A 25,270-nucleotide genomic window follows, 5' to 3' on the forward strand; every position below is an offset into this window, starting at 1 on the left:
CTGTTCCGCCTAGCTGCCATCATCACACCAAGTGCTGTGCCAATGCAAATCTTTCGCAAACACTCCTTGTTGGTTTAAAAGTTCATGTTCCCCATTCCAGTAATCCTTCCTCATCTCATGGCACAGAGCCATGAACCACCAGTGATTTTTTTTTTGCAAGGACAGTCATTAGAAAAATTAGTTGTAGAAAGTGAGTATTCTGTGGCCTGGAGCAACAAGCAGCGCTATGGAAAGCTGGCTGGTCTCCGTTCTTCCATTTCTTCTGTGGACATGCTGTACTTCCCAAAATGGTGAGCCCACACTTTTTAATGTATGAAAAGCTCAACAGTATACTTAGCAGTAATGATTTTATTAATATATCAACTTGTAAACGTCCTCCCATCAGATGTCAAAGAGATAAACAACTATCTGACATTTAGAAGACATCTGAAGGCAGGCCTGTTTAGGGAGGTTTTTAATGTGTGACATTTTAATGTATTTTTAATCTTGGTTGGAAGCTGCCCAGAGTGGCAGGGGAAACCCAGCCAGATGGGCTGGGTACAAATACATTATTATTATTATTATTATTATTATTATTATTATTATTATTATTATTATATTGTAAATGGCAGAGCATTTCAACCTTATAAATACTTATACTCGAGGATTACCAATATAGATGGTTATTTTGAAAAATTTTGGATTTAAGATGCATTTATTTAACACATTTTTAATGTGTCTTTCAGTGTTCCAACCTTCAAAATATGTTTTACCAGTTATAGTTAGTTCAAAAACTATAAGGCTATAACAGATAAATATTAAATAACATCTAAACGTTAACATAACATTAAAATGATAGCATCAGCTTTTTTTTTTTTTAAATGGGAAATATTTGACTTGTGTTTGGTTTCAAAGTACAGCTTTATTTATTTACTGTCAGGCTTCAGGGAATTCGCTTCCTCCCCCGTGGCTGTAGATAAGCAGAACAAAGGAAAAGGATTCTTCTTACTAGTTAGAAACTTTAGTAATCACAGCAAGAGAACTAAGAACCCATCTCCTAGTAATACTGGTGCTCCCAATTAAATAGCCCACCCCCTTCGGTCCCTATGAACATAAGTCACTTCTACGTCTCGTAATCTGAGCTTGTCCCCTCTGTGCTTTCTGTTGTGTGACTTTCTGAGCCCTTCTAGCTTTGGGGAGGGCGGTGGAGGAATGCCGTCTAGAGACTGTGAATCTGTTAACCCTCTCCCTTCCAGTGTTTCTTCTTCTAGGTGTTCACCATCCAGTATATCCCAGCTTCTGCCTTCTGAACTATGCCCCTCTGCAAACCACTGTTCCCAATCTATACTGTCCTCCTGGGAAAATTCAGGATCTGGATCAGGAGCGGGGGGCGGGGGGCAGGAGGAGGCTCCCACCATTCCTCCTCAGTGCAGTCCTCCACAGCACGGTCCCTGACATTTACTGTGCTTTCAGGAAAATGGGAGAATGTTGATATTGATGGTAAATATAATTGCAGTTTGTCTAGAACCACCTGACATTGATTTTGGGGAAATGATAAGTGATGAGAAGGCCAGGTACCTGGAGGGTGACAGAACACAATACAAGTGCAACCCTGGCTATGTCTTGGAAGGCACTGAATGGATAACATGTCGTGGGCAAAAGTGGACACCTGCACCCAGGTGTTTGGGTAAGGAGGCATCTTGACTTTCAATATTGCAAACTCTAAATCAAAATGTGGGGTGTCCATCATAGCCTCTGGAAACCCAACTGCATGCAAAGTTGCTTTCTCCATGTTTGAGGACTTAAACACTCTGTTAAGAATTGGGAACTGCTGGCCTTCTGGATTGTTGTTGGACAGCAACCCCCATCATGATATCAGGTATAATTCAATAATATTTGAGGGATCACAGATCCCTCATCTTTACACTGTGTGGCTACTTTAATTCTGCTAATATGGATCAATGGATTTGCATAATTGGGCAGAATGCTGCAATTTGAGGAAACTAGAGAATTCACATTCTGGATCAGAGTTATTTAGTGCAAACATCGATAGCCAGAGTTGCCATATTGTTTGAGAGTTCGACTAGATCTGAATTCACATCTCCAATCAAGGTGTCATTTTGGGTCAGTTTGCACCTTTGAGCTCTTGCTCCTTTTCTCAAGACTGTGAGGGGGAAAAGAAAAGAAGGGTCACAATCCAATGACATACAGGCTATAATCCTATACCCATCCAAAGGATTAAGCCCATTGCACTGAATGGGAGTTACTTCTGAAGTGCATCTATAGGGTGGTGCTATTAAATACATCCCCATACATTTCAGTGGCAAGTTAGAGACTATTTTTACTCCAATGTTGACCTTAATGGGTTTTTTCCAGTACTTAAATGGAAGTTGACAGAAACCACAATGAATAACTGAGTGGGTACAGCAAATGAGTCTGTCCCTATTGCGTTTCCTCATGTGTTTACATCCTCCTGTTTTGAACACGTAAAGACAGCTACAGATATGAGGTAACCTTGCAGCACAAAGAGGGCAAATGGAATAGGACACACAGAGAAATGAGTCCCAGTGATGATCCCCGCCTCCCCTCCCTTTCTTTCTTTTAGCACCTTGTGGTATCACAAAACAACAGCTAGACGCAAAAGACCTGCTCCTGCCTGGGAAGCGAAGACGGTCCCAGGTGATTCAGCATAACCAGTTCTTGCAGTTCCTGTGCAAGGAAGGACATGTCATCACAGCTCCTTCAGTCAGGAAGTGTATCGATGGGCACTTGGATTTGCCATTGTGTATCTCTGGTAAACATGCTGTTCATATTGAAAAATTCCACCATGGTTATTTAAATGTTCAAATGGTCTATAACTACCTCAATTTCCAGTTCAAAAGCGAACGCTTCCAGTGCTGTCTTTCTCATTGGTTCAGAGAGTCTCCAAATTATCTGAGTTGCTGCAGGGCCCCAGTGCTTGTTCTCTGTCCAGTGGACCATAGCTTGATTCTGCTAGAAATCTAGTTTTTATTCATACGGCACTTGCACACAAGAACCATGTTCATCTGGGACCAGAGGTGGTGTGTCCAATTTTGCCACCTGAGGTGAAAAGGGAATGTGTAGTCCCTAGACCCCCCACTGCACTGCACCCCTAACTTCCGCTGCTGTCAAAATGTCCCCCTCTTGCAAACGTGGTGAGAGCCATATGTTTCCACAAGATATCCCCACTCATCTTCTCCACCCCAGGGTAAGGAAGACAAGCAGCCATACTGTCTGCAAGAACTCAGCCAGAGTCAGAGTCAGGGCACTGCGCAAGGTGTTGCCACTAGTCTTTTCCAACCATAGAGTGGAAAAGACAAAGGACAACACCACGTCTTGAAATTCTTGCTTCAAAGCTTTGTATTCTGAGGGAATCAATTTGCAGCCAGGAGCTGATTACCTTGGTTGCATTAGTTAGATGCCATGTTATTGTATCTGAGTTGGAACTGGCTTTTCCTCTGTTTCAAATACAGTGGTACCTCAGGTTACAAACACCTTGGGTTACAAACACTTTGGGTTGCAGACTCTGCTACACCGGAAGTAGTACCTCGGGTTAAGAACTTTACCTCAGGATGAGAACAGAAATTGCACAGTGGCACGCGGTGGCAGTGGGAGGCCCCATTAGCTAAAGTGGTACCTCAGGTTAAGAATGGTTTCAGGTTAAGAACGAACCTCCAGAATGAATTAGGTTCATAACCAGAGGTACCACTGTATCTCAAGAGAGAGAGAAATACTCCATCTCGACATGCCTGATTTGAACAAAGGGATTTCAAAGTCCTTCATTTTTGACCTTTGGTAACTGTACTAAGTCACTGTTCTTATCACTTTATTATTTACCAGAAATGGGGAAAAACTGTAGTCACACACCCACTATTGAGAATGGAGACATTATCACCTTATCACAGAAGCAATATGCATCTGGCTCTTCAGTGGAATTCAAATGCCAAAAATATTATGCCATGGAAGGAGAAAATAGAACTTTTTGTAACAATGGGAACTGGACAAAAGTGCCCATTTGTCTAGGTAAGAACTTTCCCCCCTCTGTTTTGATAGAAATTCCATCTTCTGGCATGTACATAGGGTTGCTTCATTAATTTCTTAATTTCTTAATTTCATATTTGGGAAAGGTTCAAATAATTGTTTCTTCTTAGTAAAGCACCACCATGAAGCATGTGAGATATGGAGAAGGACAATCCTAGTTCATATCTTGCTTTCAGGCAATACCTTTAGCATGCTAGTATCCTCTCAGCAGGGACGTGGGTGGCGCTGTGGGTAAAACCTCAGCGCCTAGGACTTGCCGATCGCATGGTCGGAGGTTCAAATCCCCGCGGCGGGGTGAACTCCTGTCATTCGGTCCCAGCTCCTGCCCACCTAGCAGTTCGAAAGCACCCTTAAGTGCAAGTAGATAAATAGGTACCGCCTTATAGCGGGAAGGTAAACGGCGTTTCCGTGTGCTGCTCTGGTGCCGGCTCGCCAGAGCAGCTTCGTCACGCTGGCCATGTGACCCGGAAGTGTCTACGGACAGTGCTGGCTCCCGGCCTATTGAGTGAGATGAGAGCACAACCCTAGAGTCTGTCAAGACTCGGGCAGGGGTACCTTTACCTTTATCCTCTCAGCTTCTGTCCCCATTCTGTAAAATATAGGTACTAATAATATGAAAATTAGTTGCTGAACAACGTTTCCAAGCACAATTCAAAGTGTTGGTGTTGACCTTTAAAGTCCTAAACGGCCTTGGCCCAGTATACCTGAAGGAGCGCCTCCACCCCCATAATTTAGCCTGGACACTGAGGTCCAGCTCTGAGGGCCTTCTGGTGGTTCCTTCACTGTGAGAAGCGAAGTTACAGGGAACCAGGCAGAGGGCCTTTTTGGTAGTGGTGCCTGCCCTGTGGAATGCCTTCCCATCAGATTCAAGGAAATAAACAGCTATCTGACTTCTAGAAGACATCTGAAGGCAGCCCTGTTTAGGGAACTTCTTAATTTCTGATGTTTTATTGTGTTTTTAATTTTCTGTTGGGAGCCACCCAGAGTGGCTGAGGGAACCCAGACGGATGGGCGGGGTATAAATAAATCATCATCATCTTTTGAAGTACTTTGGAAACTTAACAAGCACAGTGTCTGTGATTGGGAGAACCTGTGGCCTTCCAGATGTTGTTTGACTCCAACTCCCATCATCTCTAGTCAACACGGTCAAGGATGATGGGAGTTGTAGTCCAACAATATCTGGAGGGCCACAGCTTCTCCATCCTTGCACTATATGAATGCCAAAAACGAGTTCATCCTTTGGAAAATAATGCCATTACTAAACCACTTAAGTGGTGTGGTAGTATCAGTGATAGGAGGTCTTAGTGCTGTTTCCTGGCCAGTAAGACTTCTTAGCAATGATACTTCAAAGAGGCACCTTATCAGAAGCAGAAGAGGAGTTTTACTTGGCCAGGCCTGGTAGACTACTTGCAATAGCCTGGCAGACCAGATTCTGCCTGCAGTCCATAGGTTCTCACATGACTTTAATGAGAATTTTGCAAATGCTGTTTCTGTGTGTGTGAGAGAGAATTTGTTGCTTTTTTTCAAATGCACTGGAATGTCAAAAAAATTGACTTGTGTTCCCAAGACTGATGTATATAAAATCTTCCTTTTTGTTTAAGTTTTCCAGTATGGCAAATACATACTCTGGTTGCCTTCATGAACAGAATCTATTTTCATTCTCATCACAGAGCCCTGTGCAATCTCATTGGCTGAAATGGAAAGCAAGAAAGTTGAGGTGGTCGGGCAATCGGATGAGCATCGTTTTCAAAACTTATATGTACAACGTGGTACTTCTGTTGAGCTTTCCTGTAAACCAGGGCATGCTCCTGCAGCAGATTATTCCCCGTCTGCTTTTGTAATCCGGTGCAATGGAGAAGCAATTGTGTATCCTGAATGTGAAGGTAATTCAATATGGCATTATTTTTAAAATAACAAAATTTATATACTGCTTGAAGAATCTCAATAATCACTGGTTAAAGAATACACCAAGCTCTCATTGGGCTGTTTTGTGTTATGTTTGCTCCCTTAGTTTGTTCTTCTAAATCTTTTTTTCCTGCTTCTGAAAATGTGATGTTCTGTAGCCCTGCAATGGTTATGTGGGCTTCATAACTCGACCCCTGAAATTAAAATCAGCATGCCTGATGACCAGCGGTTTCTCTTTCCAACTTCTTCAGAACTCATGTCTTCAGTGAAACCTTTGTCTGAACTCCACCCCACCCCATCCCTTGTTGAAACAATGACCACATAATAGGAGCATTTTCTCATATTCCTCTCCAGTGACACTTGTTTCTCCATTCCACTTCTTCCTTGTGTCATTGCTATCTTTGCCTTTCTTCTTTCTATCCTGTGCCCCTGTTGAAATTTAAATTGTAGGATTTGTCTTTTTTGCCCTGATACTACTAGATAAATAGATCGGCTTAAAACAACAACAGCAACAACTCTTCATATACAGAGAGAAAGCAGCGCTTCTAATCCAGGTGGTTTTGCCACTTGTTTTTCTGTTTCCATGTCACATGTTTACTTCATTGTTTTTTTTAAATAGAAATTACATGTAACCCTCCAAAGGTGGCTCATGGCACTTTTAGACCTCAAAGGAATATATATCATGGTGAGGATCTAATTCAAATTCAGTGTGACAGTGGATTTCATCTAGCTGATGGGCAAAATATAGCAGAATGTACAAGGAATGGATGGTCACCTCTACCACAGTGCAGCAGTAAGTGGAATCTGCACGTCTTAGCACAATTATTGAAGGGTTGATGTACATCATTGTTGCTGGGTTTTTTAGTGGTCTGCATCAGTATGTATGTGTATACATATATATATATACAGAGTGGCTTATCCACACCTCCCCTTGTTCTGCTGTTTCTGTCACCCCCTGGAAAGAAACTGCTCTTTAGTGCTCAATCGGAGCTAACAGGATTCTGGGTTTCCCCCAGATTGCCATTTGTTCTGATATATCACTAAAGAGTGGGTTTTCCCTTGGAAAGGAGGGGGGCGAGGGGAAAACTCCTTGGACCCATGCTTAGAAAGTGTGAGTCAAGTGGGAAACTGCCAGGACTTGTGCTTTGTAGGCACAGCGTATGTGGATGAGAAACACACACACACACACACACACACACACACACACACACACACAAAGGTAAAGGGACCCCTGACTATTAGGTCCAGTCGTGACCAACTCTGGGGTTGCAGTGCTCATCTCGCTTTATTGGTACAGCTTCCGGGTCATGTAGCCAGCATGACTAAGCCGCTTCTGGCGAACCAGAGCAGCACACGGAAACGCCGTTGACCTTCCTGCCAGAGTGGTATCTATTTATCTACTTGCACTTTGACATGCTTTCGAACTGCTAGGTTGGCAGGAGCAGGGACCGAGCAACGGGAGCTCACCCTGTCGTGGGGATTTGAACTGCCAGCCTTCTGATTGCCAAGTCCTAGGCTCTGTGGTTTAACCCACAGCGCCACCCGTATCCCATTTATAAATATATATATTAATTTTTAAATTAAATAATTAAGCTGAATTATAGAAATACTTGTGTGGACAGCCATATGTGTAATCCTAGTAAGTGCCATGTAATAGATTCCTTTTTCTGTTTCAATGCATCACGACAGATGCTGCGGGAAAATGTGGTCCTCCACCTCGTATTGAAAATGGAGACTTTCTGGGCACGGCAACTTCGGAATATATGCCAGGGGCGCAAGTACAGTATAAGTGCCAAGCTTTCCACAATATGCAAGGAAATCAATATGTACAATGTGTCAACGGGCATTGGACAGATACACCAACATGCATAGGTACAGGAAATTTCTGTAAATCTTTGCATTTGCTGTTTTATTGAAGGATATTCTCTAAGTTCAAAAACCTGTGACTTAGTGGCACAAGTGTGATGTCAGCTGGCATTGTTCCATCCCAGATCCTCCCAGGAACTACAGATAGCATTCCCATAAGGCCAAATGAGTGGAGTCATGAGTTCCAATTCCTCATTTAGTAGTAGTAGTAGTAGTAGTAGTAATAATAATAATAATAATAATAATAATAATAATAATAATAATAATAATAATAATAATAATTTTATTATTTGTATGCTGCCCATCTCACTGGGTTTCCCCAACCACTCTGGGCAGCTCCCAACAGAATATTTAAAACACGATAAAATATCAAACATTAAAAACTTCCTTAAACAGGGCTGCATTCAGATGTCTTCTAAAAGTCAGATAGTTGTTCATTTCCTTGACCTCTGAAGGGCAAACACCACTACCGAAAAGACCCTCTGCCACTTCCAGCCACCAGTCTGCATCCCACTAGATGCCAAGGAAATAAACAACTATCTGACTTTTAGAAGACATCTGAAGGCAGTCCTTTTTAGGGAAGTTTTTAATGTTTGATGTTTTATCATGTTTTAATATTCTGTTGGGAGCTGCCCAGAGTGGCTGGGGAAACCCAGCCAAATGGTTGTTGTTTTTATTTTTATTTTTATTTTTATTATTATTATTATTATTATTATTATTATTATTATTATTATTGCAAGGGGTTGGACTAGAAACAATTTCCAAATCCCTTCCACCTCTGTATTTCTGCATCTCCAGTTCACTCTCTGGATCTGTGCACACAGCCAGGCAAATTAGAGTTGCTCTTTTGAGAATGGTCAGTGGCAATGAACATAATAGTCTGGTTTCAGTTAAAATAATCTCTGTGTGCAAGGCTTGTAAAGACTTTAGCCTGAGAAGTTGAAGAAATAGTTCTTGGCCAAATGGATGAATAATATAAAATTCCTGCATATGTAGTCTGTCAATTTATTAGTCCATTTCATCACAAGCCATTCATACCCTACAAGCAAAGCATTGTATTCAACTATCTTTCACTTACCGTATTTTTCGCTCTATAGGATGCACCAGACCACAAGATGCACCTAGCTTTTGGAGGAGGAAAAGAAGAAAAAAAAATATTCTGAATCTCAGAAGCCAGAACAGCAAGAGGGATCGCTGCGCAGTGAAAGCAGCAATCCCTCTTGCTGTTCTGGCTTCTGGGATAGCTGTGCAGCCTGCATTCGCTCCATAAGACGCACACACATTTCCCCTTACTTTTTAGGAGGGAAAAAGTGAGTCTTATAGAGCAAAAAGTACGGTAGTTTTTCTCAGAGGAGACTGATGGAAGGGACTACATTATGAACCTCAATTGATTTCAATGGGTATGACTAACTTTGGGCACAACCCAAAAGTTTTATTTGTCAAATTAATCTCTATGATGACATGATCTGTGCTTTTTTGCAGCTCCTTGTATAGGAACCGAAGAAGATATGAATAAGAACAATATCCGACTGAGGTGGAGCTACGGTGAAAAATTATATGCAGTATCTGGAGACGAGACAGAGTTTGCCTGCAAACGGGGCTTTGGGCCAGATCCAGCCTCTCCTCCCTTCAGAGCCCAATGCAGAGAGGGCAAGTTGGACTATCCAAGATGTATCCCTATACGTTAATTGCAGTTAAAGCACAATAACAAAAAATTCAGCACTCATAGGTGAGATTTCTGTCAATCTAGAGAAAGCACTGTGTATTACAAAAGAAGGTCTATACCAGTATTTAATGAATATTTTCAGTCCTGGCTCTGACCTTAAGTTGTATCATGGAAATCACTTTTCAATGTTTAACCATATATGTATTTTTTCCCCAAACGCTTTTTACTGAGATTTAAGAACACCAACACCAACCAACAAAAACATCACATCTTATTACATATATCCTACTTTATGCTCCATAGAGCCATTGACTTCCGTCCTTCCCTTCTGCAAGATTTCTTATTCCAATCTATAATTCACAGTTTCATGGGTTAAAAATTACACCGTGACGTAAGATTTAATTCAATCCTGCCAACGTTTTCATATTTCTACAATTCTCACTTATATAAACCATAAATTCACTCCATTCTTTTTGGTACTTCGTCTCCTCCTGATTGCGAATTCTGTGTGTCAATTTTGCCATTTCAGGATTTTCGACCAACTTTATCTGCCATTCCCTTACAGTCGGAATCTCCTGTGACTTCCACTTTGGGGCTATCAAAACTCTAGCTGCTGTTGTTGCATACAAATATAGTCTTTGGTCTGTCTTCTTAATATTTTCTCCCACCAAGCCTAGCAAAAATTCTTCCGGCTTTTTTGGAAAAGTATATTTAAACATCTTTTTTTAACTCATTATAGACCGATTCCCAAAACTCTTTTATTTTGTTACATGACCACCACATGTGGTGAAAATCGCCGTCCTTTTCCTTGCATTTCCAGCAAGTTTTGCTACTTGTCCTATACATTTTTGCCAGTTTGGTGGGAGTGAGATACCAATGATAGACCATTTTCATAACATTCTCTTTTAAAGCAGAGCATGCAGTGAATTTTAGACTCTCGTTCCAAAGTTTAGTGTTTAACCATATATGTATGTTCATTTTTCTCATTTCCTCCCTGTGTTTTCCCCTCTGTTTTTTACCATCTCTTATTTTCTTCTACTCACTCTCTTTCCTTTCACTCTTTTCATCTTCCTCTTTTAAAGTCCTCAACAGAATTAAAAAGATAAAAAGTGGTTCTGGTGACGCTAGTAAAACCCAGATTAAGCCATGGCACAGCACACCTAGGGGTTTTAACTCACAAGCAGGAAAAAAAATCTGATTCCTCACTCAGCCGTTGGAATAAATTCACCAGATCCATTTAAATTTCAGTGCTGCTAAGCACCAGTCATCACAACATGATTTTATATATATATACCAAAATATTTGAAGCCTCCCAAAAGTGATGTCACTGCCACCAACCTGTCCAGTGTGGGAGTATGTCTGTGAGGCCAGGATTGCATCAGTGCACCCTCACAGCCCTGTTTCTTGCCACCTCCCTGGTCCCATACCAACCAGGTAAGCATCAGTGATGCTCCTATTGGAAGAGCAGCTTTGCAACCCTGCTCCACTACCTAGCCACTCTTGCATATGAGTACATTTGGGAAACTGGCCTTAAGTTTTCATTATGTCAAATGCTAATGACAACTCCTATAAAATGATAGCTGGTATATGGACCCTGAAAGAATTCAAAAGACAACTGGAAACTTAGCTAATAAATGCTGGAAATGTAGAATGATCCACATTGGAAACTTTATTTATAGCGGCTTCGTCACAAAGCAAAGGGATTTTGGTCTCAAATAAGAAACAGAATAGGGAGAGTAATATGCACACAATTAGATCTGGATCCTGTCTTTCTTTTTATTAAGCCATATTAAAAAGCTCCCAGTGCAACAAAGAGGATTAATATGCTATATACAGTAAGATTGTTTTATGCTAGATGCCAGGGAAAGGCGCAAATCAGAATGAGCAGAGAGGCTGTACAATTGTGCTGTTGTGGCAAAGCTTGCAAGGTATTTAAGAGGGAAAGGAGGAAGGCAGAACATGCTGCATGACTACTTCCTGGACAACAAAGCACCACCCTCAGCACCTCTGCCTTATCAGGATAAAGCCTCTCTTTATTGTAGGGTTGCCATCTTTTGAAGAGCAAAAAAAGAGGACACATTTAACTATGGCTCTCTCTGGAGAGTCTCATCATGAAAAAGAGGACTTGTCCTGGAAAAAGAGGACATATGGCAGCCCTACTATTGGCACCCATCCTGCCCATCAGTCAAACACTTTCCCAACTTCTCTTGATTTTATGGAATGGAATATGAGAGTTATCTGTATTCTGCATACCGATGAGACCATGCACCAAAATCATGGATTGGTATCTCCCTGCAGTCTCATGGATGTTGACTATCATAGGATACAGAATGGATTCTTACAGGACCTCGCAGCTTAAAACAGAACACAGAAGAACGCAACCATCTCCTAGTACTGCATCTTGGTAGCAACCAGGCAGTTAAGAGCAGAACCATGTAATAATACCTGCTCAGCCATGCCCCCTCAGCAAGTTTTAGTAAGCCGTGAGCAGCAAGGTTTGAGCAGACAGGTAAAGGGACCCCTGACAATTAGGTCCAGTCATGACTGACTCCGGGGTTGCGGTGCTCATCTCGCTTTATTGGCCGAGGGAGCCAGCGTACAGCTTCCGGGTCATGTGGGCAGCATGACTAAGCCGCTTCTGGCAAACCAGAGCAGCGCATGGAAACACCGTTTACCTTCCTGCCGGAGTGGTACCTATTTATCTACTTGCACTTTGACGTGCTTTTGAACCGCTAGGTTGGCAGGAGCAGGGACCGAGCGACGGGAGCTCACCCCGTCGCGGGGATTTGAACCGCCAACCTTCTGATCGTCAAGTCCTAGGCTCTGTGGTTTAACCCACAGCGCCACCCGCGTCCCTGTCTATGTCATTAGGCTGCATCAACTGAAAATGACCCCAAGAAGTTGAAGCAGCATCTGGGCACCTCACTGGGGACTGTAGCAGGTGGGGATGTGGCACTGGGATTGCTAGAAAGCAGGGCTTTTTTCAGTTCTGGCACCTTGCAGGTGGACACCAATGCCATTACAAGGGAGGCGTTCATGGTAGAAAGACAGCACTGCTAGAAGGGCAAGGGACTTTGCCCTAAAGTGCCTTGCAAACAATTCACAATGAGTTTTCAAAAAGTCTTTAGTAAAAGAAAAGGAACAGTGTGCCACATGACAATGATCTAATGTTCTTGTTTACGTTCTCCTTCCATTCTTCATGACTGGCTTCTAGAATGCAGGTGGTTTGCTACTTAGTCTTCATTCTCTCTCTCTTTAGCTCCTGCAGCTCCTGCTCAAGCACAGCCATGCGCCTCTCGAGAGATTTTACTGTATAAAAAAACCAAAGGCGTATGAAACAGCAGCCAACCTGATGGGCATTTGTAAACCACAATCCTATGCTTTAGGGCTGCTAACTTACCTGCGGCATGGATAGTGTGTAAGAAATCTAAAAGATCTCTGCTGCTAATGCCATCACTTGTCGCAGGCATGGGGTTGCTCTGGCTTCCAGGAGCAATGGGAAAGTCTGTGCTGTGCTGCACGGTGACAGTTGATACATCTACAATGCAAAAACATGAAAATGGATGGAAATGTGCATGTGCTCCTCTTACAAGAGATGCCAAATTTGGCATTGCAGCTTGGAAAGATGGTCATCCTGTGTTGCTTTCTTTATTTTAGAACTCTTTGCATGCCCCAAAACTGTGTCCGTGATTTGACTTTACTCTGAGCAATGAGCGTGCCATTAAAGCAAACACACAGAGATGGCCCCTTTGTTGTAAGCTGGTACTGATGCCAGTGTGTGCCAGTCAAGCATTCTGGAACCCAATGCCACATACAAAGCAAATGGCATCTATAAATCAGTCATTAAGCACCCTTGGCGAGTGAAATAAAGTCAAGTGGCACAAAGGACGTCTTTGTTATGTTTTACACGGGTTGCAGCTTCTCACTTCCTCAATTGGAAGGGGCAGCCACTGCCACAGTTTCATTGTTAGGAGAAAAAACGGGGGGATGGTGGCGGCATTTGTCTTTTGTTGCAGACACACATACTCAACATAGAAGACTCATACATAGACTGAGTAATGGTAAGGTAAAGGTAAAGGGACCCCTGACCATTAGGTCCAGTCTTGACCGACTCTGTGGTTGCGGTGCTCATCTTGCTTTATTGGCCGAGGGAGCCGGCGTACAGCTTCCGGGTCATGTGGCCAGCATGACTAAGCCGCTTCTGGCAAACCAGAGCAGCGCATGGAAACGCCGTTTACCTTCCCACTGCAGCGGTACCTATTTATCTACTTGCACTTTGACGTGCTTTCGAACTGCTAGGTTGGCAGGAGCTGGGACAGAGCAACAGGAACTCGCCCCATCACGGGGATTTGAACCGCCGACCTTCCGATCGGCAAGCACAAGAGGCTCAGTGGTTTAGACCATAGCGCCACCCGCATCCCTGCAGTGTTGCTTTGGCAAAACAGAACGCAGCATGTGTGGCTATCACACAGGGCCCCTGGACATTTCACCGTCTATTGATCCCTGTGCCACCACTTTATTTCTCCCTGCCACCACCCAGGCCCTACCTGGTACAATACTGAGTCCAGTCAGGGTTAAATTGGAACATATTAATTGTTTATTTATTGCAGTTTAACAAGCGTGAGGTTTCATAAACGGTATTGGTCAATTACAGTCATGGGGTGCCTATCCAGTCCTATAACTTCCGCTATCTGCACTCACTCACTAAACCACCTCTCAGATATTTACTTGTCTTCCTAGCCCCCAACTATTCCTGATCAGCTTATTTCACTACACTAACTCAACCTACCCACAAACTCTATCCCAATTCACTCCCACTCCAACCAACCACCCAACTCCCAACGAACTCCTCCCTCTGCCCCTCCCAGAGCTGGTTTTATAGTCCCTCTGACTCCACCCCCGGGTTCTGATTGGGTAACCTGTTTAACTATTTCACCTCCAGCACTCTCATATGTTAACGTCACAGCATGCATCTTCATTTAATTTCCCCAAAGGCAAAATATTCAAGTAAGAGCATACTAACCAACACAGTGTGGGGGCAATTGCCACTTGCCATTCTCGCACGATATGTTCTGTGGCCCTTGAAGCACAAAAAGCTTCTCACACAGGAAATTTATCTGTTCACCACTCTCGTAGGTTCTCGGCTCAGCTACATCAATGGCATTAGGAATCTGGGGTGGAGGCGGGCAGAGGTCTACAACAACAACAACAACAACATATCAAACATATGCTATTATTATTATATTTATTTTATTGCTTTTTCCTCCAAGGAGCTCCCAGTGGTGGGCATTCTTTCCCACCTCATTTAATCGCCACAACAACTCTGTGAGGTAGGTTAGTATCCGACTCTCGAACTGCTATACCGCAATGTCTCTACTAAAGATTCAGAATAACACATTATTAAAATCGTTTTGTGTCATCGACATGAAGGGGTTCACATTTATAACTCTAATTAGTTAATTGTACAGGCCACAATCCAAGAAATCATTCTATGAATTCCTATATGCACTGGAGAACATCTGACGCCTTCTCCCGTGAGTTCCCCATGTTGCCTCACCAATTCTCTCAAAGCTCAATGTACCATAAGGGCGTCTAATGCAGTGCAATGAACTCCTGATGGAATGCATTTCCTCATTTTATTTATTATGGAAATTATATCGTGAATATCAGTTTAAGGTTACCTCACAACAAAATGAAACTCTTTTCGAAAGAATAAAATAAATAAAGCAACAGCAGGGCTGTTGCACCTAGAACACTGATTCCAAACAGCCTAGACCTGTTCCAACTGGTGCGGACCAGTTCAACCGGCTTGGACCTGTTTCAACCGGTTTGAACTGGTTCCAACCAGCCTGGGCTGGTTCCAAGTGACATAGACCTGTTCCAACCGGCCTAGACCTGTTCTAACCAGCTTGGGACGGTTTCAAATGGCCACCACCTGCTCCAGCTGGCCTGGACCTGCTCCAACCTGCCTGGGCCAGTTCCAACCCACTTGGACCTCTTCAAACTGGCTTAGACCGGTACAAACTGGCCTAGACCAGTTCAAAATGGCTTGGACAGGTACAAACCGGCCTAGAACAGTTCAAACCAGCAGAGACCAGTTCCAATGTGATCTGAACTGGTTCCAACCGGCTTGGACCAGTTGAAACCGGTCTGAACTGGTCCCAGCCAGTCTAAACCGGATCCAACCAGCCTAGACCAGTTCAAACCGGCCTAGACCAGTTCAAACCGGCTTGGACAGATTCTAACCAGTCTGAACTGGTCCCAACCATCTTGGACCGGTTCAAACTGGCTTGAACCAGTTCCAACCAGTCTGAACTGATTGCAACCGGCTTGGACCGTTTCAATCAGGCCTGGACCAGTTCAAACCGGCTTAGACCGGCACAAACTGAGCTAGACCGGTTCAAACCGGCCTAGACCAGTTCAAACCAGCTTGGGCCGGTTCAAACCGGCTTGAACCAGTTCCAACCAATCTGAACCGGTTCCAACCGGCTTGAACCAGTTCCAACCAGACTAGGCCAGTTTGAACCAGCTTGGGCTGGTTCAAACGGTCTTGGACCAGTTCAAACCAGTCTGAACCAGTTCAAACTGGCTTGGACCAGTTCCAACTGGTCTGAACTGGTCCCAACCAACTTCAACCGGTTCCAACCGGTCTGAACCGGTTCAACTGGCTTGGACTGTTTCAAACCGGCTTGGACTGGTTCAAACTGGTCTGAACTGGTTCCAACCAGCTTGGACCGGTTCAAACCGGCTTGAACTGGTTCCAACCAGCTTGGACTGGTTCAAACCGGTCAGAACCGGTTCCAACTGGTCAGAACTGGTTCCAACCAGCTTGGACCGGTTCAAACTGGCTTGGACCAGTTCAAACAGGTCTGAACCGGTTCCAAATGGCTTGGACCGGTTCAAACCGGTTTGAACCACTTCCAACCGGCGTTGACCACTTCAAACCGGTAAGAACCGGTTCCAACCGGTAAGAACCAGTTCCAACAGGCTTGGACCGGTTCCAACCAGTCTGAACCGGTTCCAACCGGCTTGGATCGGTTCCAACAGGTCTGAAATGGTTCCAACCGGTCAGAACCGGTTCCAACCAGTAAGAACCAGTTCCAACTGGCTTGGACCAGTTCCAACCGGTCTGAACTGGTCCCAACCAACTTGAACCGGTTCCAACTGGTCTGAATCGTTTTCAACTGGCTTGGACCATTTCATACCAGCTTGGACCAGTTCAAACCGATCTGAACTGGTTCCAACCGGCTTGGACCAGTTCAAACTGGCTTGGACCGGTTCAAACCGGTTTGAACTGGTTCCAACCGGCTTGGACAGGTTCTGACTCGTCTGAACCGGTCCCAACCCACTTGAACTGGTTCAAACCGGTCTGAACCGGTCCCAACCAACTTGAACCGGTTCCAACCAGTCTGAATCAGTTTCAACTAGCTTGGACCGGGTTCCAACCGGCTTGGACCAGTTGAAACCGATCTGAACTGGTTCCAACCGGCTTGGACTGGTTCCATCCGGTCTGAACTGGATCCAACAGGCTTGGACCGGTTCAAACCAGACTAGACCAGTTTGAACCAGCTTGGACTGGTTAAAACTGGCTTTGACCGGTTCAAACCGGTCTGAACCAGTTCCAACTGGCTTGAACTGGTTCAAAGAGGTTTGAACAACTTCCATCCGGCTTGGACTGGTTCCAACCGGTAAGAACCGGTTCCAACCAGCTTGGACCGGTTCCAACCAGCTTGGACTGGTTCCAACCGGTCAGAACTGGTTCCAACGGGCTTGGACCGGTTCAAACCGGCTTGGACCAGTTCAAACCGATCTGACCTGGTTCCAACTGACTTTGGTCGGTTCCACCCACTTGAACCGGTTTAAAACGGTTTTGACTGGTTCAAACCGGCTTGGACCAGTTCCAACCAGTCTGAACTGGTCCCAACCAACTTGAACCGGTTCCAACCAGTCTGAACCTGTTTCAACTAGCTTGGACTGGTTCAAACCGGCTTGGACCAGTTCAAACCGATCTGAACTGGTTCCAACCAGCTTGGACCGGTTCCATCCGGTCTGAACTGGTTCCAACTGGCTTGGACTGGTTCAAACCAGCTTGGACTGGTTGAAACCGGTTTGAACTGGTTCCAACAGGCTTGGACCAGTTCCAACCGGTCTGAACCGGTTCCAATCAGTCAGAACTGGTTCCAACCGGCTTGGACCGGTTCAAACCAGACTAGACCAGTTCGAACCAGCTTGGACCGGTTCAAGCCGGTCTGAACTGGTTCCAACTGGCTTGGACTGGTTCAAACCAGACTAGACAAGTTCTAACCAGCTTGGGCTCATTCCAACTGGCTTGGACTGGTGCAAACCGGCTTGGACTGGTTCCAACTGGTCTGAACTGCCTTCAACCAGCTGGGACCGGTTCCAACCAGTCTGAACTGGTTCCAACAGGCTTGGACTGGTTAAACTGGTCTGAACTGGTCCCAACCAGTTTGGACCAGTTCAAACCGGTCTGACCTGGTTCCAACAGGCTTGGACTGGTTCCAACCCACTTGAACCCATTTAAACCAGTTTCGACTGGTTCAAACAGGCTTGGACCAGTTCCAACCGGTGTGAACTGATCCCAACCAGCTTGGACCGGTTCCTTCCAGTCTGAATTGGTTCCAACGGGCTTGGACCGGTTCAAACCAGACTAGGCCAGTTTAAATCAGCTTGGACTGGTTCAAACCGGTCTGAACCTGTTCAAACTGGCTAGGACCATTTCCAACCGGTCTGAACTGGTCCCAACCAGCTTGAACTGGTTCCAACTGGTCTGAACCGGTTCCAACTGGCTTGGACCGGTTCAAATGGTCTGAACTGGTTCCAACTGGCTTGGACCAATTCAAGCTGATCTGAACTGGTTCCAACCGGCTTCCACCGGTTCCAACCGGTCTGAACTGGTTCCAACCAATCTGAACTGGTTCCAACTCGCTTGGACCGGTTACAACCCACTTCAACTGGTTCAAACCAGCCTAGACCACTTCAAACCAGCTTGGACCGGTTCAAACCAGCTTGGACCAGTTCCAACCGGTCTGAACCGGTTCCAACTGGCTTGGACCAGTTCAAACCAGCTTGGACTGGTTCAGACCGGTCTGAGCTGGTTCCAACCGGATTAGACTGGTTCAAACCAGCTTGGACAGGTTTAAACCGGCTTTGAACTGTTCAAATCGGCTTGGACAAGTTCCAACCGGTCTGAACTGGTTCCAACCGAAATGAACTGGTTCGAAGTGGCTTGAACTGTTCCCAACCGGCTTGGATCGGTTCAAACTGGCCTGAACTGATTCCAAGCACCTTGGACCATTTCAATCCGGCTTGGACCAGTTCCAACCGGTGTGAACTGGTTCCAAACGGCTTGGAGCGGTTCAAACCGGCTTGGACTGATTCAAACCGGTCTGAACTGGTTCCAACCAGCTTGGACCAGTTCAAACCAGTCTGGGCCAGTTCAAACTGGTCTGGGCAATTTGGAACCAGCCTGGAATTTTTCCATCTGGTTTGGGCTGGTTTCAACCAGCTTGGACTGCTTCCAGTTATCGTGAATTAATTCCAACCAGCTTGGACCTGTTCCAACCAGTATGAACTGGTTCCAACCAGTCTGGGCTGGTTCCAAGTGACATAGACCTGTTCCAACCAGCCTGGACCTGTTGTAACCTGCTTGGGCTGTTTTCAAATGACCTGCACCTGCTCCAACTGGCCTGAACCTGCTCCAACCTGCCCAACGGAGAGTGTTATCTCGGGAGGTTCAATCAGGAGGGAACAAAGATGGAAGAAGTTTGTCAGAAAGGGAGGAGGGAGGAGCCGATCCAATCCCTTCTCAGAGTCAACTCAGGGAAGGGCTGTTAGACAGGAAGCCATTATTCAAGAGGCTGGGTTCTATAGCCTCTCTCTGTAATACTGAGCCTGAAAATAAAAAAAAGGATGGGAAGAAACTTTTCCTTGTCTTTATGCTTCCCTGGGCAGCCAGCCAGGAGCTGCTGGCAGCATCTTGACACCTAACATCTTCCTCATCTCATCCCTCTCCATCCTTTTTAACAAACAGCAGTGCTTCAGTCTAGAGGCTATTTGTCAGACAGCTCAAGCCTCACAGAGCCAATTCTCTCCCCAAATTAAGATATCAAAGAAGGAATAAAAATAATCTATGTTGTGATTTCAGTTGGTGGTGGTTTGTTTTTACAGCTGCTTTTGATCCTCTGTTGTCGAGTTTTGTCTTGGCTTTACGAAAGAAGCACGACCAACCTACAAATGCATTTGCAAACTGTAATTCTTCAGTATTTCCCCTCGTGAGTACAGCAGTCAGGAGTAGGGGCAGGAGAAGTGAACAGGTGAAAATGTCACTCCCCTCAAAAGGAAACAAAATATGGAAATACCTCCTTTCTGAGGCTGCAACATGCCCCAATGTATATTGTATTTGCATTTTGCCTTCGGTTTTTGACTACCAGCTATGTCAGTTACCTAAGTTAAGAAAGCAATGGAAAAAAGAACATACCTTTGCATTCCGGTTTGGGTAACCATTCTCCCTCGATGCATTTAGCTTCACGAAGCCTGGAATCACAGATGTAGCTGAGGACATCATTGTTGTCATACTGACTTTTCAGAGGAACAGCTGATGCAAAAGTTGCATTCTTAGGCATCTTTGGACGTGCACATTTTGTGGAAAAATCTAATAATTCAAATATTTTTCAAGTCAGGTGGCTTAATAGCTAAGGCATACACATTTGTATAAATTAATAAGCCTGAAAATGTTACTGGATAAGTTCTCTCTCTCTCTCTGTCTCTCTCTCTCTATATATACAGAATTTATGGAAATTAATCTTTGTGGCAAAGAGATCAAAATTATTCTCAATTTTACAGACAGAAAACTGAGGCTACGATGCAATGACTTGCTCAAGGCTACATAGAATGTGCTTGGAGGAACATTATGTTGTTACTCTTCCGTAGTCACAAAAGTAAAATAATATCCCATAATAAGTGCACTCACATATCGGGCCACTTTGTTGTGAAGGTTATTTTTGCTTTAGTTGACCAACAAAAATTAATAATGTATGGGCTTCTTAGATATTGTATGGATTTATCTCAACCAAGACCAAGATGAGATGAATTTAGTAATTTGGGACATCCCTCCAGAAGTATGAGTTTTGGACACTTCATAATAGTGCAACCCCATAGATACTAGGGTGAGAATCACAGCTTAGTAAACTATGAGCTCTGCTTACCTGCACATCTAGGTAATTCCCAAAGTCCATGAAGACATCTGGCTAAGCTGGTCTGAACGATGACAAAGTTTTCTTCACATTCATATTCCACATCCTCACCATGAATATATTCTTCTCTGACTGTTCCAGCTGCATGTCCATTTGGAATACTGGGTGGTGGACCACATTTCTTTTCCTCTACTGCAAAAGGCATAAAGGAATGTGAAAGAAAATACTCCAGATTGTGTTTAGACCCCGATCAGAAGGCAGCTTTATTAACTGAAAAAGGATCTTAGTGTGGCAAATCCATTGTTCTCAGAAGTCAAGGACAGCTCTCTGTTCCTAACTCATATTCCAGGCACTAAGCGTTCACTGGCAGTGTCAGGTGAAAGGGTCAGTATATAAATTTTCAGGGTTCACCTTTTCATTGGAAATTAATTTGCCACATGCCATTGCAATTACTTAATGTGGTGTAAGAAACATCTGGCTGTTTTAAACACGGTTGATACGTTTATGTTAGTATTATTGAAGCTGGGGAAAGGAACTTGTACACAACATTTAAGATAATTTCAGAGCAGAGAAATCAGAAGAGAATATTTAAGATGTTCTCTTCCACTTTCTCGGACACAGGAATCATTGGACTACAGTGGTGCCTCGCAAGACGAAATTAATCCGTTCTGCGAGTCTCTTCGTCTTGCGGTTTTTTCGTCTTGCGAAGCACGGCTATTAGCGGCTTAGCAGCTTAGCGGCTATTAGCGGCTTAGCGGCTATTAACGGCTTAGCGGCTTAGCGGCTATTAACGGCTTAGCGGCTTAGCGGCTTTAAGAAAAAGGAAACAAACTCGCAAGAACTCGCAAGATGTTTCGTCTTGCGAAGCAAGCCCATAGGGAAATTCGTCTTGCGGAACGACTCAAAAAACGGAAAACTCTTTCGTCTTGCGCGTTTTTCGTCTTGCGAGGCATTTGTCTTGCGAGGTACCACTATACATAGAATATGGAAAATGATTACACACACAGAGTACACTGTGTACACACTTATTTTATATGGATTGCAACTATGGCTTACATGTACAAGAAGGTACTGGTGTCCATTTTCCATCAACACACTCTATTATCTTTGATCCAGTCATCACAAATTGGATGTTACACTCGTATTCCACTTGGTCACCATGCTGGTATTCTTCAAGAAGATCATCAACAATACTGCCATTCCTAATGTTGGCTGGTGCCTTACAGTGGTTGACTTGTTCTAGAAGTAAGCAAACATAATTCCTCACCTAATAAGGTTTGCACAACACTATTCACAGGTGACACGGGTGGTGCTGTGGTCTAAACCACTTATCGGAAAGGTCGCGGTTCGAATCCCCGCAACGGAGTGAGCTCCCCTTGCTCTGTCCCAGCTCCTGCCAACCTAGCAGTTTGAAAGCATGCCTGTGCAAGTAGATAAATAGGTACGACTGAAGCGGGAAGGTAAATGGCGTTTCTGTGCATTCTGGCTTCCATCACAGTGTTGCACCAGAAGTGGTTTAGTCCTGCTGGCCACATGACCTGGAAAGCTGTATGTGGACAAACGGCGGCTCCCTCAGCATGAAAGTGAGATGAGCTCCATAACCCCATAGTCGCCTTTGACTGGACTTACAGTGGTGCCTCGCAAGACGAAATTAATTCGTTCCGCGAGTCTTTTCGTCTTGCGATGTTTTTCGTCTTGCGAAGCATGGTCCGTCGCAACTGCGCCTCTTCAAGCGGCTTTAAGAAAAAAGCACAAGACGTTTTCATCTTGCGAAGCAAGCCCATAGGGAAATTCGTCTAGCGAAGCAACGCAAAAACCGAAAAACCCTTTCGTCTAGCGAGTTTTTCGTCTTGCGAGGCATTCGTCTTGCGGGGCACCACTGTAACCATCCAGGTGTCCTTTACCTACAGACAGGTATTTACACTAACAACAATAACAACAACAACAACAGATGTATTAGCCACTTGTTACCAAGATCTCCAGATAGGTAAAGGTAAAGAGACCCCTGACCATTAGGTCCAGTCATGGCCGACTCTGGGGTTGCGGCACTCATCTCACTTTATTGGCAGAGGGAGCCGGCGTACAGCTTCCGGGTCATGTGGCCAGCATGACTAAGCTACTTCTGGTGAACCAGAGCAGCGCACGAAAACGCTGTTTACCTTCCCGCCAGAGCGGTACCTATTTATCTACTTGCACTTTGACATGCTTTCGAACTGTTAGGTTGGCAGGAGCAGGGACCGAGCAATGGGAGCTCACCCCATTGCAGGGATTCGAACCGCCGACCTTCTGATTGGCAAGCCCTAGGCTCTGTGGTTTAACCCACAGCGCCACCCGCATCCCAAGATCTCCAGATGGCTTACATCTAAAATTGAATTACAGCCTAATGCCCAGTTTTCACAACTATTCCAGGCACTGCAGCTGCTCAGTTCCCTGAGTTTCAGCTAGGAGGGGTGAGACAGTTGGGCGGAACGGACCCAGCACCAAACTATGGGTTCTAATTCCATCATTTTCATGGGCCTACTAATTCATTGTCATCAACTGAAGGGTCTCTTCTTCACATACCATAATAAATTATTGTTATTATTATTTATTTATCATAACAAATTTATACTTATACAGCTTAATTGGTAAGGTGGCTTCAAAGTAGTTTACAACTATAAAAGGTAAACGGCCACAAAGAAAACACTGTTGTCATCCGCCCTAGCATGAGCACTTTGCCTCCTCTATGACTAACAAAGAACACAGGACAATGGAGCCTGCCTGACCAAATAAGGTAAGCATACTTATAAGAACACAAAGCACATTTGTGACGTACCGTATTTTTCGCACCATAGGACGCAGTTTTTCCCTCCTAAAAAGAAAGGGAAAATGTGTGTGCGTCCTATGGAGCGAATGCAGGGGGGAGGCAGGCGGGGAAAGCCCCCAAGAGCCGCACACAATCTCCGTGCAATCTTGCGGGCTTTTCCACAGGAGGGAGAAGGGACTGACTGGCCGCATCAGTCCCTTCTCCCACCTCCCAGAAAAGCCAGGAGAAGCCGCGATCTCTTTAAAGGGGTTGCGCGGCTTCTGCGGGCTTTTGCGAGAGGTGAGGGAATCCCCCCCACCTCCCAGTAAAGCCAGGAAAGCCCTGCGCAGCGTCTCCCGGCAAGGAGAGGCTGCACGGGGCTAAAGGGGAAGCCAAAACAGCAAGCGGGATCCATCCTGCTCACTGTCTTGGCTTCTTCCATAGCTGCGCGCAACCCCTCCAGCAAGGAGAGGCTGCACGGGGCTATGGATTCTTTAGCCCTGCACAGCGTCTCCTGGCAAGGAGAGGTTGCGCGGGGCTAAAGAGGAAGCCAAAACAGCGAGTGGGATCCATCCCGCTCGCTGCTTTGGCTTGTGCCATAGCCGCACGCAACACCTCCGGCAGGGAGAGGTTGTGTGCAGCCTGTACGCTGCTCTTTGGGGCTGGGAAAATATTTTTTTTCTTGATTTCCTCCCCTAAAAACTGGGTGCGCCCTATGGTCCGGTGAGCCCTATGGTGCGAAAAATACGGTAACTTCCTTTAGTAGTCTGTGGAGAAATAGGTACCTTTACAGCGGGGAGGCAGTGGAGACCAGCCAAAGGGATAACACTGGGCAGAAGCCGGACCAACTATTGTGAATCCTTCATGACAGAAAAATTGCAAAACGTCGTTGGGTTGATACTGGTCTTTTCTCGGCTGAATATCCCCATGCTCCAACAGGAGACCTTCACATATTGCTGGGCGAAATGTCGAGGAAAAGAGATTAGTATAACTAAACACAGCTATTATTATTGTTAGCACCTTATTTTACAATGTTAGCTTGAAACTAATGTACTGGAGAGAGACTTGGAGCTGGTTATACATCTCTGGGCTGCTATTAAAATGTATGTACAGTGGTACCTCGGTTTTCGAATGTAATCTGTTCCGGACGACCGTTTGGCTTCCAAATGTTAGAAAACCAAGGTACAAAGGGTCTTGCAGAGGGGGTCTGCACTTTCAATGGAGAAAATTGAGGAGAGGGGACCCACAGCAGAAGCCGTTCGACTTCTGAGGCGCATTTGAAAATGGAAGCATTTGCTTCTGGGTTTTCGGCATTCAAAAACCGAAACGTTCAGCTTCCGAGACACTCAGAAACCGAGGCACCACTGTATCGTGTCATTTGAAATGGAATGAGATGTTATATGAAAGAAAAGAAGGTGTCAACATCAAATTATTAGAATGGTTTTGCTAGAGCACATCCATCACTCTGTCTTGAGGACTGGCCATCCAGTTTTTGCTGAGGTCCTTTTCAGTTGGTGCTCAGGCAGTGCTGCCTATCCACTCAGCATATAAAATCACTGTTCAAGAGGTTTGGTACAATTCATCAGCATTAATGTCAGCACATTTATTGATTTACACAGTGTCTTTACACACATACCCAACCTCCCCTTTTTAAACACTGCTGCCCAGGTTGGCTCCTACATTGTAATATAGTGTGGGAAGAGAAGGATTAAATTTAACCCCACTCCACTTCCCAATATAGGGATGCAAATCACAGCATTTACATTTAAACCCATAAGACTTCTAAGGAGAAAA

General features: G+C 44.8%; 2 protein-coding genes across 4 annotated transcripts in view; one reads left to right on the top strand and one right to left on the bottom strand.

The window, feature by feature from the left end:
* Positions 1–11,129, top strand: LOC310708453 (complement factor H-related protein 5-like). Of its 2 annotated transcripts, XM_083506823.1 has the most exons (8): positions 1–290; positions 1,496–1,666; positions 2,585–2,773; positions 3,841–4,023; positions 5,712–5,924; positions 6,566–6,739; positions 7,636–7,818; positions 9,295–11,129. In XM_083506823.1, the coding sequence occupies exons 1-8, from the start codon at positions 227–229 to the stop codon at positions 9,498–9,500; spliced, it is 1,383 nt and encodes a 460-aa protein (XP_083362949.1). In that variant the 5' UTR covers positions 1–226; the 3' UTR covers positions 9,501–11,129. The 2 variants fall into 2 exon arrangements, with proteins under 2 accessions (XP_083362949.1, XP_083362950.1); XM_083506824.1 differs by lacking the exon at positions 2,585–2,773.
* LOC310708440 (complement factor H-related protein 5-like) overlaps positions 11,102–25,270 on the bottom strand; it is a 26,874-nt gene continuing 12,705 nt past the window's right edge. For both annotated transcript variants that reach the window (XM_083506794.1, XM_083506795.1), the window contains 7 exons: positions 24,262–24,432; positions 21,748–21,930; positions 20,704–20,883; positions 19,977–20,150; positions 14,502–14,672; positions 12,879–13,016; positions 11,102–12,787 (listed from right to left, as the gene is read on the bottom strand). In XM_083506794.1, the coding sequence (XP_083362920.1) occupies positions 12,708–12,787; positions 12,879–13,016; positions 14,502–14,672; positions 19,977–20,150; positions 20,704–20,883; positions 21,748–21,930; positions 24,262–24,432 (1,097 nt within the window). In that variant the 3' untranslated portion in view covers positions 11,102–12,707. The remainder of the gene's footprint in view (positions 12,788–12,878; positions 13,017–14,501; positions 14,673–19,976; positions 20,151–20,703; positions 20,884–21,747; positions 21,931–24,261; positions 24,433–25,270) is intronic.

The sequence above is a fragment of the Podarcis liolepis genome, assembly GCF_965112155.1.
Source record: "Podarcis liolepis genome assembly, chromosome: 6".
In the NCBI taxonomy this organism is placed as follows: Eukaryota; Metazoa; Chordata; class Lepidosauria; order Squamata; family Lacertidae; genus Podarcis; species Podarcis liolepis.

Bases quoted from the DNA above. Each gene is read 5' to 3' on its own strand.
- LOC310708453 (XM_083506823.1), top strand. From the start codon at position 227: ATGGAAAGCTGGCTGGTCTCCGTTCTTCCATTTCTTCTGTGGACATGC. The intron at 1,667-2,584 runs GTAAGGAGGCAT...TCTTTCTTTTAG, and splicing joins ACCTGCACCCAGGTGTTTGG to CACCTTGTGGTATCACAAAA. The intron at 7,819-9,294 runs GTACAGGAAATT...GCTTTTTTGCAG, and splicing joins AGATACACCAACATGCATAG to CTCCTTGTATAGGAACCGAA.